We start from the raw sequence: 14,075 nt of genomic DNA, 5'->3' as shown, positions 1-14,075 counted from the left end.
ATAGTATGGTCAGTATAGTATTATATGTTGCCGGCAAAACTAGGATCCTCTCGGCCAAAAAGGGCCACGATGCGTTTTCAGTTTTAGATAATGGAAGAGCTAACTCTCCTGGCTTACGTACAGTGAGATAAACATGACCTTAACAGATAGGAGTCTTGTCCATTTGTTTCCTTTTTCCAAAGATCCTACTAAGCATAGAGTTATTAGTACCAATCTTGCACCTGTTTTTATGCATCATGTACATGAAAATTACTTCCTGGACTTGACTATCCATTAACAATGGGTGCCATACATTAGGAGTGCACCTAGTGCAAACACATATGGATACAGAAAAAATGACATCTCCCTCATCTCCTCTGGAAGTTGAATCTCATAATCGCAAAACTGAACAGGAAAGCAAAACCCACAGTGAAAGCAACATGAACTAGTGCGACAACCCACAACAAGTCACGGTCAAACCCATAGAACTCTGCGATGAACTGGGCCACCGTTTGATCTTTCGTGACGAGTTTTGTTTGAATATCGCCAAACTGCGAGGCAACCAATCCGTATAGTGTCCATGCAACTGGGCAAATCCAACTATACCATCTCCACCAAACAGGAATTTTCTGAAGAAAAAGGTTAAATATATGACTATATACTTTCAGAATAATATGTTGATCATGCTAAAACAAGTCATAAGACAACAAAGCAATTAGTATACAATGATGTAATACTTACAGGTCGAGGAATGAGATATCCTGAGAAGAGGTTCCATGCAGTGTAGACTGCTCCTGAGATGATTGCCGCTACGCTCTCGTTTGGTGTCAGTCCTACCGCCATCATCCCATAGAAGGTGAAATATAGAAGTGTGAAGTACATGAAGAACAAGTACCAAAAAAACTTGGCAACACTCCACTCAAATCCAATCATTGAATAGACTAGTACACCATATATCATGGTCTGCACGAGGATGTATGGAAATTCAATTGCAACCTACAGAAGGATAAAGTAGTATCGTTAGATTTTGAGCTCGAACAGACAAATTAGTGTTATAGTGGTATGAATAGTTGTACTCAAATGAGGCAGATTCGAAAAAAAGAAAACTTTAACCATGGTTATACAACGTGCAAGTAGATCTAGATTATTTCACAAAATACCTGTCCAAATGCATATGGGAAAGCTGAATACATGCCGGCTGCTCTTTCTCTATAAAAGACCGTGCGCTCCACTGCCACCACCGGTTGAACAGTACCAGAATTTTGGATTCCGAGGTAAAGAACTGCCGCATACATTGATCCCACTGCATTGAACAAATCCTGTTCTCTTTCACTGTACCAAGATAAGGACAAAGTATTAGAATTGAACTTTTAGTAAGTATCTGATGTTTGTTAATTAGATAGAAGTTATGTTATAAATGTTAGAAGATGTACGTTTTCCGTCCTAGGTTCCAAAACATTGTCCCAAACAGTAGTGCAATGATGATTGTGAAGAGAAATCTCATTGCTGTATAAGATGGGTTCCTCCAATATGATAACTTTTGCTTCCATAAGCAAGCTAGGCATTGTGTGAAGAATGATCTAGAGTATTTTGAAGGGAAGTCGAGATCACTGGAATCAGGATTCGGTGTGCTTAGCTCTTCTATAAGTTCCTTGTTCCTTCTGAAATTCAAGAAAAATAAAACCGATTAAATTGGAACTTAAACAGATACCATCAATTGAACTTGATAGCAAGATAACTAACCGGTATAGTTCGGATCTCCTGTAGATTTCACAGAAATCAACACTCAACATCTCTTCTTGGATAGTAGATGTCACTTCCAACATCCATGTTGCTGGGTTATATCCATCTTTTATCTTACAAACGCCTTCAATTCCCTGTACGAGTCAAAAAATGATTTTCTTTTTGATATTATTTAGTTGGTAATAATTATAAATCTCTCATTAATAACAGTTCACTTTACTTCTATTTTTACCTCGAAGTACTCAATCAATTTTGAGGAATTATGGCCTAGTGGGCCGACATATATCTCTTCTCCTCCTCTCTTCATCAGGAAAAGCTGTAATCATACATTCAGATAACAACATAGTAAATGCATGAATGTTGCTTAATAAATCAACAAAAAATCAAAATAGAGATCAAGAACTATGAACCTCATCAAATGCTTCAAATATGTCAATACTTGGCTGGTGAATGGTGCAGACAACTGTCCTACCAGTATTTACAGTATTCCTTACTGCCCTCATGACAATTGCGGCTGCCCGAGCATCAAGACCAGATGTTGGTTCATCCATAAAAATGATTGAAGGGTTAGCAACTAGTTCCACAGCAATAGTTAGTCTCTTGCGTTGCTCAGTTGACAGGCCATTAACTCCTGGAAGACCAACAAGTGCATCCCGCAATGAGGTGAGCTCTACAAGCTCCATGACCTCCTCAATAAACATCTGTTGTCAGAGATCACTTCATAAGTTCTCAAATAATTTAAAGTAAAAAAAGACTAGATATTGCTTTAATCTAGAGAGATAACCTTTCTTGTGACTAAATCAACCTCCGATGGAAGCCGTAACCATGCGGAAAACGTAAGTGACTCATAAACGGTTACATGCGGAGAATGAATATCATTTTGCTCACAATATCCTGATATACGTGCAAAGGTATCTTGCTTCTTTGGGTAGCCCGAGATGGTGATATCTCCCTCTATGTAACCTCCAGTTTTCCTTCCCGCTAATACGTCCATAAGCGTAGTCTTTCCAGCACCACTCACACCCATCAATGCGGTAAGTACTCCTGGCCTGAAAGAACCACTAACTCCCTTTAGAAGAACCAAGCGGTCATCTGTCACTCCTTGTGCCGACATTGCCTGCCAGTGTTAGACAATACAATATGTTATGAAGATATGTTTGTAATTTGTGTATTCATTATTAACTGAAGAAATATATACCTGTGGCATGTCCACCGAGTACGTTACGGTGTTAAAGCTTAGTGACAATTGTGCAAATGGGAGTACCATGCCCTTCCTTCTTGAACTAGAATCCGTGTTGCTGATCGCACGATTTTGATTGGTGATGCCAGAAACTTCCGGCTTTCTACATTTCTTTTTCTCAGGATTTTCTAAAATTTCACCAGTTAAGTTGGCATGCTTTTCCTTTATTGCATTTTCAGACATTGTTGGGTGAGGGTCACCTAATGCTGTCAAAACAAAGCGACATGTATCAATGCTTATTCTCATTTTTAGGTAATCATTATTTATTATCAAATTGTTTAATTTCTGGATATAAAAGCAGTCTTCTAGAAATACTTACGATTCAAAACTGAAAGAGCTAGGGTGTATAGCAGGTTGAAGAGCAGTGTGTATCCAATCATGGCACCAAATCCAATCCAATACCACTTGGCCTCAGTAAAAATACCACGAGATTTCAAGATCGTAATTCCCAATGTATCATTTTGTCCAGGAAGAATCTGTAACATTTGTGCACCATGTCAAAATTTCTGTTTCCTAGTGCATAATTTTATTGCTGGTTAGTTGGGTTCTTACCTTGTTCCAACTATGTCCAAGAAATTCATTTGTTGAAATAGCATTCTGTGCATACGACAATGGAGATACCCAGTAACCCCAAATCCACCATTTCTTCACATCAGCTGGAGCATATAAAGAAAGATTCAGATGAAAATATGTTGAAACAGTTACCAGTTACCACCTAACATCATCTATGCTAGTACTGATAGCAACATATTTTAAGTGATCAGCAGAAAATTATTAACTCACGTTTTGCAAGAATAAAGCCACCCAATATTGTAAAAGATGCCAATGCTAAGGGCCCAAATGTGCTAGACACAACCATGTCTCTTCCAAGTCCAGCAATGAAGCGGAACAGTGAGGATGACATCTGATTGAGTGCAAGGAGCAGCATATACTGCTTAAATAATCTGAGAACAATAGATAATAGTGAAACAATCAACTCAATTAGATTCACACAAAACAAATTATTGTATAGAATGTATATTTTAATGACCGTCACTCGTCTACTACTCTACGTTACCCTGAAATGAAGGCATGTGTTGTGGTGCATTACCTGCTTACGCTGGGATCAAATCCGATGACATAGTATGTTGTGAAAACATAAACTCCAACTTCGAGAAACGTTATAGGAATCTGGAGAATCCACGCTGGTATGGTGTAGGCCCATGCAGGAAAAAAAAGAAGATCCCTCTGCTTGAAGAAAACAGGAAGTTTCATGGCAGTCATGCCAAGCTCTGAGAAACCATTAAACATGATTGCGTCAAGGGCGAAGTATAGTGCCCCCATGTATATTGTTCCGTAAGTGGAGTCACGGTGCATGTTGGTACGAAAAAATGTGCTCATCGCGATGAATGCCATAAGAGATAGCTATAATGATGAAAAAGTGTGGAATGATATTAGGAAATTTTCACCATAATTCCTAGCAATGTAAAAATAACTAGAAAATACGAACTTACTTGACCAGCTTTAAAAATAAAATAAAATGAGTTCCTCTTCATAAGTAGAAACTCTCTGTCCATGGTTGCCTTGAGAAGCTCTATCCTACTGACACCAAACTTCGAGGTAGCAAGAGCAGCAGGGTGGCTCCTGCTCCTGTCAAATGGCTCTAAAAGCTCATTCTGAATAAACTGTCCCATGTGGAAGGAATGGAATGAATCAGCAAATTGCTTCACGGGCACAAAACGATATGGCATGTCGCTCCTATACCAATATTGCTCTTGATCTTTCCTTGATGTCACCTTTTCAATGCATCCATATGAAGATATATATTAGTACCTTCCATCTTTCAAAATTAGAATGATTTAGTGCCATAGTAATTTATAGAAGATGCACATACTTCCTGCAAGAAGTCTGCAACACCCTTTCTCTGTGGGCATCTGAAGCCCATCGACTCAAAGAACTCGAGAATGTGTTCACGGGCTCCCTGGTACACAACATACCCATCAGAGAGGAGTATAATATCATCAAATAAGTTGTATGTTTCTGGTGCCGGCTGGAGCAAGGAGATGACAGCAGTCCCACCAAGGATGTGGATAGTCTGCCTAATGGAATTTACAATCTGGTATGTGGTTGAACTGTCCAGCCCAGTAGATATCTCATCCATGAACAGAGCTCTTGCTGGACCAACAAGCATCTCACCTAGCAATTAGAGATTTACAAGAAGCTTGATTCTTTAAGAAGATGATTCATATAATGTAAAGCCGTTTTATTATGTCACTAAAAATCTCAAAGTTTTGTGTATATCAACAACACAAAAATCTTATATAAAATCTCAACACTTAATCGCCATGTAGGAAGACCTAATTAAGCACACCTGTTGTCACTCGCTTCCTTTGTCCACCAGATATACCCCTTAACATATCATTTCCTACCACCGTGTCAGCGCAGATATCCAATCCTAGCATCTGTAGGTTTGTAACAGAGTAGCAAACAATGAGCTGATTAACAAGAAAATATCGTTATAAAAAATCCTTCTATTTCTAGCATTGAATCCACATCTGACATCTTGTACCTTTAGTATATATTCTGTAACAACATTGTATTCTTGTCCTCCCATTGCTGAGGCCTACATGAGTAGATTAAATACTTAATTTGTAGTTACTTTGCTAACAAAAACACAATATATATGAGAAATCATCTCCAAATGTTGGTTGTTGGAGCTCTTCTGTGACAACAGCCTCACCTTCATGTAAACATCGATATCATTATCTGGCTTGATGTTCTCTGTATTTTCCCTTCTTGCCAACTCCATCAACATTTCTAGAAGAAGTAGAACAACAAAATTCAGAAACCAAGTACACGGTCTCAATTACTTTATTATTCATTCATGGTCATACCATATCGAGAGCCAACACCTTGGCAGCGTGCTGAAAAGGCCAAGGTCTCCCTTACAGTCATCTCCCCAGTGTGGAGATCATGCTGGCTAATGTACGCAGCTGTCCTTTCAGGGACAAATTCATTCATCTCATGGCCATTGTAGGAAACCTTACCTGAAACCTGTCCGATAGTGGAAAACACCCAAAACGAATTTATCCATGTTAACTCGTATTAGAGTATCCATATATAGATCAATAAATAAACACAACACCATATCACGCGGTTTGCAAACCTTGAGGTCCTTGTCAAGCTTCCCAGCCAATGCCAAGAGCAAAGTGGTCTTGCCGGACCCGGGAGGTCCTAATAGCAAAGTCATCCTACAGAAAAACAAGAACATGGATGGTTAGCGTAGAATGGACGGGCAGTTTGGCATTCTGCAAAACATACTGGTTTCACCTCCGCGGCTTGATGATCCCACTAACATCATGGAGTACGGTCATCGAATGCTTCCTCCGAGGAAAGATGTGGAGAGCATGCCCAATAGCCTAGAGCAAATCACCACCAATACAATACCTTAGCACATACGAAGGTATAAATCTTGGCATATCACACACTCGCACAGGCAAACGAAGAACATCATCATAAAGTTGGCCATGACTAACATATGCTTGATTAAATGCCACATAGCCTCACGGTGGCAATGGGATGACTATGGCATGGAATGGTGATTTCCATGATGGCATGATGCTGGAGAAGTCGCAATTGCAGTTGTCGGCCGTTAGATTGAGCCCGGAGAGACGTCTGGATGAGGAGCGAGAAATTTGGGGGGGGGGGGGGGGGGGGGGGGGGTCTGTTCACATCATTACACACGTTTTTTGAAAGAAAAAAGTGTGAGATGTAGCCCATCATTGCACACGGTAAAAATATAACCATGTATGATGTCTTGCGCATGGTTTTTACAAGAAATGCATGTGTAGATGTAGCCTACTATCCTGCACAATTAGAAAAAACGCAACCATGTATGATGCCTTGTACATATTTTTCAAGCAATGGACAACCCTATTTTTTTAGTTTTTAAGGCGAATTGACATTTGCTTCACTGTTTGACCTTGAAACCTTTCTACACTCAACCAGTGGCGGATCTAGGCCCCGAGCATAGTGCCAAAATCCTGTGTAAGCTACAGTAAAATACTGCAGCAACTGCTACAGTGTACAAAGAGGGCCCAGGGCAGCCCGCTGGGCTGGATCCGCCCCTGCACTCAACATACACTATAGCACCCTCCATATTAAAACTTGTTGTTATTTCGAGCTCGTTTGCTATTTAAGTCATTAGGTCCATTTCTAGGCATTTAACGAGTATAATTCAAATTTGAAATACAAGTAAATGAAATAGTACACAAAACTGACTTGAAAATATAATAATTAGGATCTTGAGTATATTTTTCTACATTATAAAGAATTTATAAAAATATCAAACATCTATGTGGTACAGACAACCACAAACGTTGAGTTTACCAGGGATCAGGGTCAGGGTTCTAAAAATGTAAATCAAGTTTTAAAACTACGAAACTTTGCATGATGTCATGAGATGACCTCAATAGGCTGTGGTAGAAAATTGTCACAAAATTTTGCGTGTAGAATGCTTAGAAACCAAACCATTTAAGAGGATGAATCATGTTTACGAGAGGAATATTTTAGGTTTGAAACCGAATTGACAATTGCTTCATCGTTTTATCTTGATTTTTGTACACTCAGCATACAACATAGCAAATCCATGTTGAAAGATAGCATTTTTCATAGTCTCTGAGTCAATCATAAACATTCAGTTTCATTGGTTTTTTAGTTCTAAAAGATTTAAATCAAGTTTGGAAACATGAAACTCGGAGTGGTATCCTGATATGACCTCAATAGGTCATGGGTAAAAATTAAGAAGGTTTCACGAATATTGTGATGTACATTGCTTAGAAGTCGAACCATCGTCAAGAAAAATGTGGTTTTGAGATTCGAGCTGAAGGAGGCTAGCACGTGGTGGTACAACACTTTGCTGGACTACTTCGAGCAGATCCACCATTCTTGCACCCTCTTCCCCGTGGAAAGGGTGCTCTTCCACGATGCTCGCCGATGGGGGGTGGATTGTTGGTCGGGTTTGTGATGGGAGATGGACAAGAGAACACGACTCGATTTCTCCCAGCGGAGTGGCGCCTCTGGCCTCCTCGATAGACCTTTTTTTTAAAGGAGAAAGACCCCGAACTCTGCATCTGGACGATGCATGCAGCTATTTTATTAATAATATACAAAAGACCTTACAAAGTAATACAATAGTAAGACTGAAGCTATCATCTAGGCAACATCTGTCGCTAGTTCTATCCAATTGATGAAGGGATGTTGGTAGTCTGGACCTAGCTAATACCAAACAGACCTCGTAGCCAAACCTAACATTTAAGACCTAAGGCCCCAACCAAGCCACCTGCCGGGTATGGGGCATCCACCGGTCTGAATCCACGATGGACGTATGGAGACGAGACGGATCTCAACAGGAAGGGTCTCCAGTGAGGAGCGATGGCGGCGTATTTTTTAGTTTCTAAAATCAACATCACACACTGGTGTTTTTGTCCAGATCATGTGCGACTCCAGGCTACAGTATACATGTTGTCCAAATCATGTGCGACTCCAGGCTGCAATATACATTTTTTTTTGTTTCGTGTGGGATAGACTCTTCACCACCATCACACACCTCAAAAGGGTGACAGTTTGTAATATCGTGCAATGAAATCTTTCTAGCGTGTGCATCTGCACTAGTGCTCACAAGTCACAACACTTGTGAAATACATCCACTAGTGCTCACAAGGCACGTGCGTATTTTTTTAGAACTTTGTAAAAAAATGTGATTTCTTTTCATAGAAAGAGCTTCATGGAGCTTGAGCTCTAAAATGTCTTACTCCCAGCATTGTGACCTTTTTTAGTTGGACTATCGAGGAAATCCTATATAACTAATAAATTAGTCATCCCAATTTTCAACACCGGCAAGATTGCTATATAAGCCAAGATGTGGATATCGCACTTTCCATGATGAAACCGGTCGCGGTCGAAAAGGGAGGGGGGAGGGGGGGGGGGCACGACAACTTTGATGATTACCCCATCGGCCATAGTGGTGCCCACGGCGGCTGCTAGTGGGTCACTACCTGGAGAGGCCTTCGCAGCGGTGAGAGCATTGGCTGCGGTGGCGGTACCAGAGATATTGACCATTACCGGGGCTCCAGATTCTTCTAGTGACATGGCGACTCAAAAGTATGACAATGCCACAACTAATAAGCGGGCGCGCAAAAAAAGAAAAGATATGTTGTTACAGATGCTGTGAGCCCGGACACTTTACGGTGACGTGTACAATAGAGTTATGTGATATCTGTTTAAGACGACGACATAAGTCAAGGGAGTGTCCTTTACTCTCGACACCAAAACCTTTACTTACGATTTATGGTGTGGCTGATAACAGGTTTATATTATTTGAGACTCCCGCCACAACTGCCGAGGTCCTCGCTAGGTGAGTGTGAGGATCGGTATAATTCGGGTGACGTGTGGGTCTTTGACAGAGGAGCAGATTATTCAGCAGTTGCGCAGGTTGGTGACAGCTAACTTTCAGTGGTCCCTGATCAGGATTGATGAGCAGGTGTACAAGGTAGATTACCCGAGGAAGGAGGACCTGATCCCAAGGAAGGTAGATTACCCGAGGAAGCAGGCTTTGGCATTAGCAGAGTATCGGGTAGTTCTTGTTTCCTTGAGTTTGACGAATGGAGGAACGAGGAACTGGTGGGTATACCTCTTCACAGGGTTTGGCTGAGACTCGAGGGGGCTCCTTCGCATCCCCTTAATGATTTTCTGACTATTTGGAGTCTTGTCCGGCTGATTGATAAGACTGAGCAGGTGGATATGTCATTCACGCGTGCTCATGGTATTGCGAGACTAAAGGTTGGCGTGCTGGAGATTGAGTTTGTGCCAACATACATGCCATGGACGTACAATTGTATGACTTATGATCTCAAAGTTACTATTGAGGGAGCCACTAGTACGGCATAGGGTGCTATAGCTTCCGATGGTGATATGTCTGAGGGAGGAGGAGAACAAAAGGATGATGTTATGGATCATGATAAACATGATGAGGTCCCGAATGCAGCATGGACAACTTCTCAGTCAGTTGCTACGCCGGCCGATAAGGAGATGACACCATCTACACCTTCGATGGCAAGGTAGGGACAATTTTACGTCATGATTTCTTAACACCGTATCCGGCGATTTTGATTTTGATTGACACTGTATATCTCCAAGGGGAATATCCGGAGGGGTCTTACTTGGGGTCAAGTACGAGACGTTAGAGGTGATGGATGTTGTATTCGGAGACTTTGCCGTTAAGTTTTGGTGGGATCTCATGCGGAGGTTGATGGATGTTCAGCTCTCGGATGAGCCAGACACGATCAATTGGAAATTATCCATTAATGAAATATTTTTTGTCAAGTCTATGTAATTAGACGTAATAAACTCTGGTCCTATCTCAAAATCTAGCCATATTTGGGAGATTAAAGACCCTTTGAGAATTATGGTATTCATGTGGTTCGTGCACAAGAAAATGATTCTAACAAAGGATAACTTAGCCAAGCAGATATGGGATGGTAATAAACAATGTTGCTTTTGTGATTAAGATGGGAATACAAAACACTTCTTTCTCAAATGTCCTCTAGCCAAACTTTTATGGCGTACGATTCATGTGATCTTCAATGTTAGCCCTTCGTCTAGTATGAACATATTATTTGGATGATGGCTAGATGGAGTGGAACCAAGTATTGCAAGACATAGTTTGGTAGAGGTGTGCGCATTACTTTGAACTATATGAAACTGTCAAAATGACATGATTTTTAACAGACAATCATTTATAAATATTTGCAGGTTATATACAAGTGGCTATTGGGTGTGGCCATTGAGAGACGGTAGCATATGATATTTACAATCGGTTTAGATGATGGTTCAATAATAGACTAGGTATTTAATCATCTTGCTTTATTTTTGCTGGTTGTGGCAAATTTGTTTTTCACTTTGCTTTGACTCTTTTTGAGAGTGGCTTCTGTATCAGACCTTTTATGCGACTTTTCATCTTAATAATAGGGTACTCCTCCTTTTTCAAAAAATAAATAAATCATTTTTTAACCTTTTCAGCAACAAAACATTGCACCAAATCCAAATGGTCACAAGGCACTATAATGTGCAACCACCTTACATGTAGGCAGTACACACGAAGTTGCCATATCATCATCATAATTTTATTTTTAATGGTCTTTAACAACATATCACCCACTGAAGCAAGAAGGTCACAATGAACTATAACTTGGAGCCACTCACTCTCCATTTACTGTGACGTCTTCATATACGACCGGGATTTGGATGGTTATATTGTTTCATATATTCTAATCTTGTTATCAATAAATTGACCGCCATAAATTGTTGCAATGGGAACTTTATTTGATCCACGACCCAAATTAACAAACTGCCATTTGTTGTACCATAATCTAACGTTGACTGATCACGATTTAAATTCAGTAAGTACTTTTCTTTTGCTTTTGAATCTATTCATCCTTTTGAGTTTGGACTTGTAATGTTGAATGTATCACGTATGAGGTGTGCTTGGGTACCCCCTCCCTCTCACAAAACGTAGAAGGAAAACGTATACACAGCTTTTATTGTACATTACAGGTTATCGTACGTATGCAATATAAGGTGGGCATGTGTACGACGGCATGTAGTGTATGTACAATAAGAGGTGGGTATACTTTTTTTTTCTATGTTGAGGGTGTACCGACGCAAAAACGATCACCTATTAACATGGTCAGTTTTATTTGAAAATTTTGTCATGACTTTTCTAGTGAAACTCTGCGCCATAATATCTCCTGGTGCATTATTGCTGGAAGTGTATATGGAACGGAAACCACCAAGCGCGAGACTGCACAAGCTGCTTACCTCCAGGGTGTTCCTGACGGAGTTGACGAGCGTGGGCAGGGCCCGGTTGCCGACGAGCACCTCCGCCTCCACCTGCAGCTTCTCGAACCGCACCTCGATGGTCGGGTAATCTATCCCCACCCTGCACGCACAGACACGTACCACTAGCACGTAAGTAGCTAGGCAGCGCGCGCCATGCACGTACCCCGCGCGAGCTCGCGACGATCGAACCTGTCCATGCGGTCCTTGAGCTTGAGGAGGAAGCGCTCGTGGTCGTCGTCGGCGGCGCGGACGAGGCGGTCGATGAGCGCGCGGCTCTCGCGGGCGCCGAGCCTGCCGACGTCAACGTCGACCTTCTCGCCCGTGTCCGCCAGCAGGATCCCCCGCCGCACGCGGTCGTACGTCGGCAGCCGCTCCAGCGCCGCCCACCGCAGCGCCTCCTCGTCGTCCTCCTCGTCCTGGAACCGCGACGACGACCGCGAGAACACGTCATCGCTGCTTCGCCAACTGCCCCGGCGCAGGCTCGCGACCTTGTGGATCTCCCTGGACATTGTCTCTTGTTTCTCGCTCAGTTAGCTTCTCTCTACAGCCACTCGCTTAGTCCTGTTTCTGTCTTGAGCTGGCTCTGGACTCTGGTGATGTGTGTCTGCCGCTGGCTGCGTTTGTTAAATCTTGCACCGGGTTCGGAAGCTGCTGCGTATATATATACACACGCACACGCAGGCGACGGAAGTACGAATGGTCTCCGCATGCGTATGCGTTCAATCTTGACATGGACGGGTGCGCAGGGGGAAGGTTCCGTGCGCATGCGCCGTAGGAGCGTACGGGGCCGGGCGCCCCTCGTCTAATGCATGCATCCATATGTCTGACTGCTAGTTGATGTGCACTTGGCCGCTAGACTCCGTCTCGTCCGTTTTCTCGAGGATCGGTTTCTTCCGGTTTTACCAGGTCCGAAGCTTGCACAGCGGCACAAGGGCACCAAAGTGAGGGAACCATTCTCCTTGTCACATTCGGTAAGCAGCCACTCTGGAATTCTGGATGCCGTATGTAATAGCCTTCTTGCTGCTGACCGACCGCCCGGCGCCGTAAACTCGACGATGTGTGAATCTTCCAAAACAGGATTATTTTTATGGACGACCATGCATGCACGTCGCTCTCATGGAGTTGATGCATGTCTTCCATAACCACGAGTTGGTTACGAGGAAATTACCTGAGGCCGAACTTAATTATCCACCTGTCACATCACTACTGCTACATTTAGGGACTAAACTTACGGACTGATGTCGCATCATGGTGCTTACAAGTTACAAGTTCCCGACCCGTACGTACCTGTCCGTAAGTTTAGAAATATCTATCACACTGGAGAAATTTTGGATCCATCACAGGAAAGATGTTCGGACTCTGCTTTAAGAGTAATGCTACACCTACAAAGGCTTGCGTAAAGATTTTACGTATAAACTGATGTGTAAGATTATGATTGGTAATTGAGGGATGAGGGGCCCCACCCCCACTAAAAATCAGGAGGGAGAGAAGAGTTAGTTTGGAAGGTTAAGTAAACCTTTGTAAGTTTTTGTATGTCTAGCATTATTGCTGCTTTAATTAGAGAACTCTAGCGGACCCCGCATCCATCTTCGACCCGTAAAATAACCGTCAAAATGCGGGTATGGACCGGAAAGTCTGCCCGACCAGACCCCGCATCCCGCCCCGGTCCGTAATTTTTTTTGGGTGGGCGCGGTAAATTCCTCACCCCAACCTGGGAAAATGCGGGTTTCCCCCTCGCGGCTGCGGTGCCCTGCATCACACAGAAGCAGTTGGCGGGAGGGACATTTCAGCCCGCGCTATTTTCCCCCTCCTTCCGCCGCCGCCCCGCCCTTGCTTTCGCCCGCCCGCCGCCGGCGATTCCGGCCATATCTGCAGGCGAGCCGCTACACCGCCCCTCCGGATCCGGCGTGAAGAGCCCCCCCCCCCCCCCCCCGCCGCCGCCGCCGGGGATCGACCACTGTCGAGCGCACCCCCCCCCTGCATCGCCGCCCGGGATCAACCGCCACCAGTTAGTCTCTTTTTTGTGATTTTTGCGAGCTGTGCGAGAAGATGGAGTTGACCCCGTGCGAGAAGTTCTTACTATCCGATTCGTCCGATTCGGACGGCTCGGATGTTGAGACCATGCTTTTGCGAACTTTCGGCAGCAAACATTAGTCATGGCGCTTGCCGTGAAGGAGCATGAAGACGAGAACCGGAAGAGGGGGCGAGGATCGACTGTCGGGCGTTTGTGCATTCC

General features: G+C 43.1%; 1 protein-coding gene across 1 annotated transcript; it reads right to left on the bottom strand.

The window, feature by feature from the left end:
* Positions 1 to 239: 239 nt before the first annotated feature.
* On the bottom strand, positions 240 to 12,458 carry LOC123444402 (ABC transporter G family member 32-like). The gene is made up of 23 exons (XM_045121101.1): positions 12,029 to 12,458; positions 11,819 to 11,939; positions 6,272 to 6,360; positions 6,108 to 6,192; positions 5,836 to 5,995; positions 5,682 to 5,758; positions 5,511 to 5,564; positions 5,313 to 5,403; positions 4,836 to 5,137; positions 4,456 to 4,737; positions 4,053 to 4,366; positions 3,746 to 3,906; positions 3,515 to 3,618; positions 3,282 to 3,438; positions 2,921 to 3,168; positions 2,507 to 2,839; positions 2,133 to 2,423; positions 1,955 to 2,038; positions 1,723 to 1,856; positions 1,413 to 1,640; positions 1,140 to 1,311; positions 721 to 975; positions 240 to 608 (listed from the first exon to the last, which is right to left on the bottom strand). Exons 1-23 carry the CDS (start codon positions 12,346 to 12,348, stop codon positions 348 to 350), a joined length of 4,323 nt encoding a protein of 1,440 aa, XP_044977036.1. The 5' UTR covers positions 12,349 to 12,458; the 3' UTR covers positions 240 to 347.
* Between the last annotated feature and the right edge of the window lie 1,617 nt (positions 12,459 to 14,075).

Source organism: Hordeum vulgare, chromosome 3H (genome assembly GCF_904849725.1).
Source record: "Hordeum vulgare subsp. vulgare chromosome 3H, MorexV3_pseudomolecules_assembly, whole genome shotgun sequence".
Lineage (NCBI taxonomy): Eukaryota > Viridiplantae > Streptophyta > Magnoliopsida > Poales > Poaceae > Hordeum > Hordeum vulgare.
Note: the sequence above shows the minus strand (reverse complement) of the source record. Positions and strands in the feature narration are given on the sequence as shown.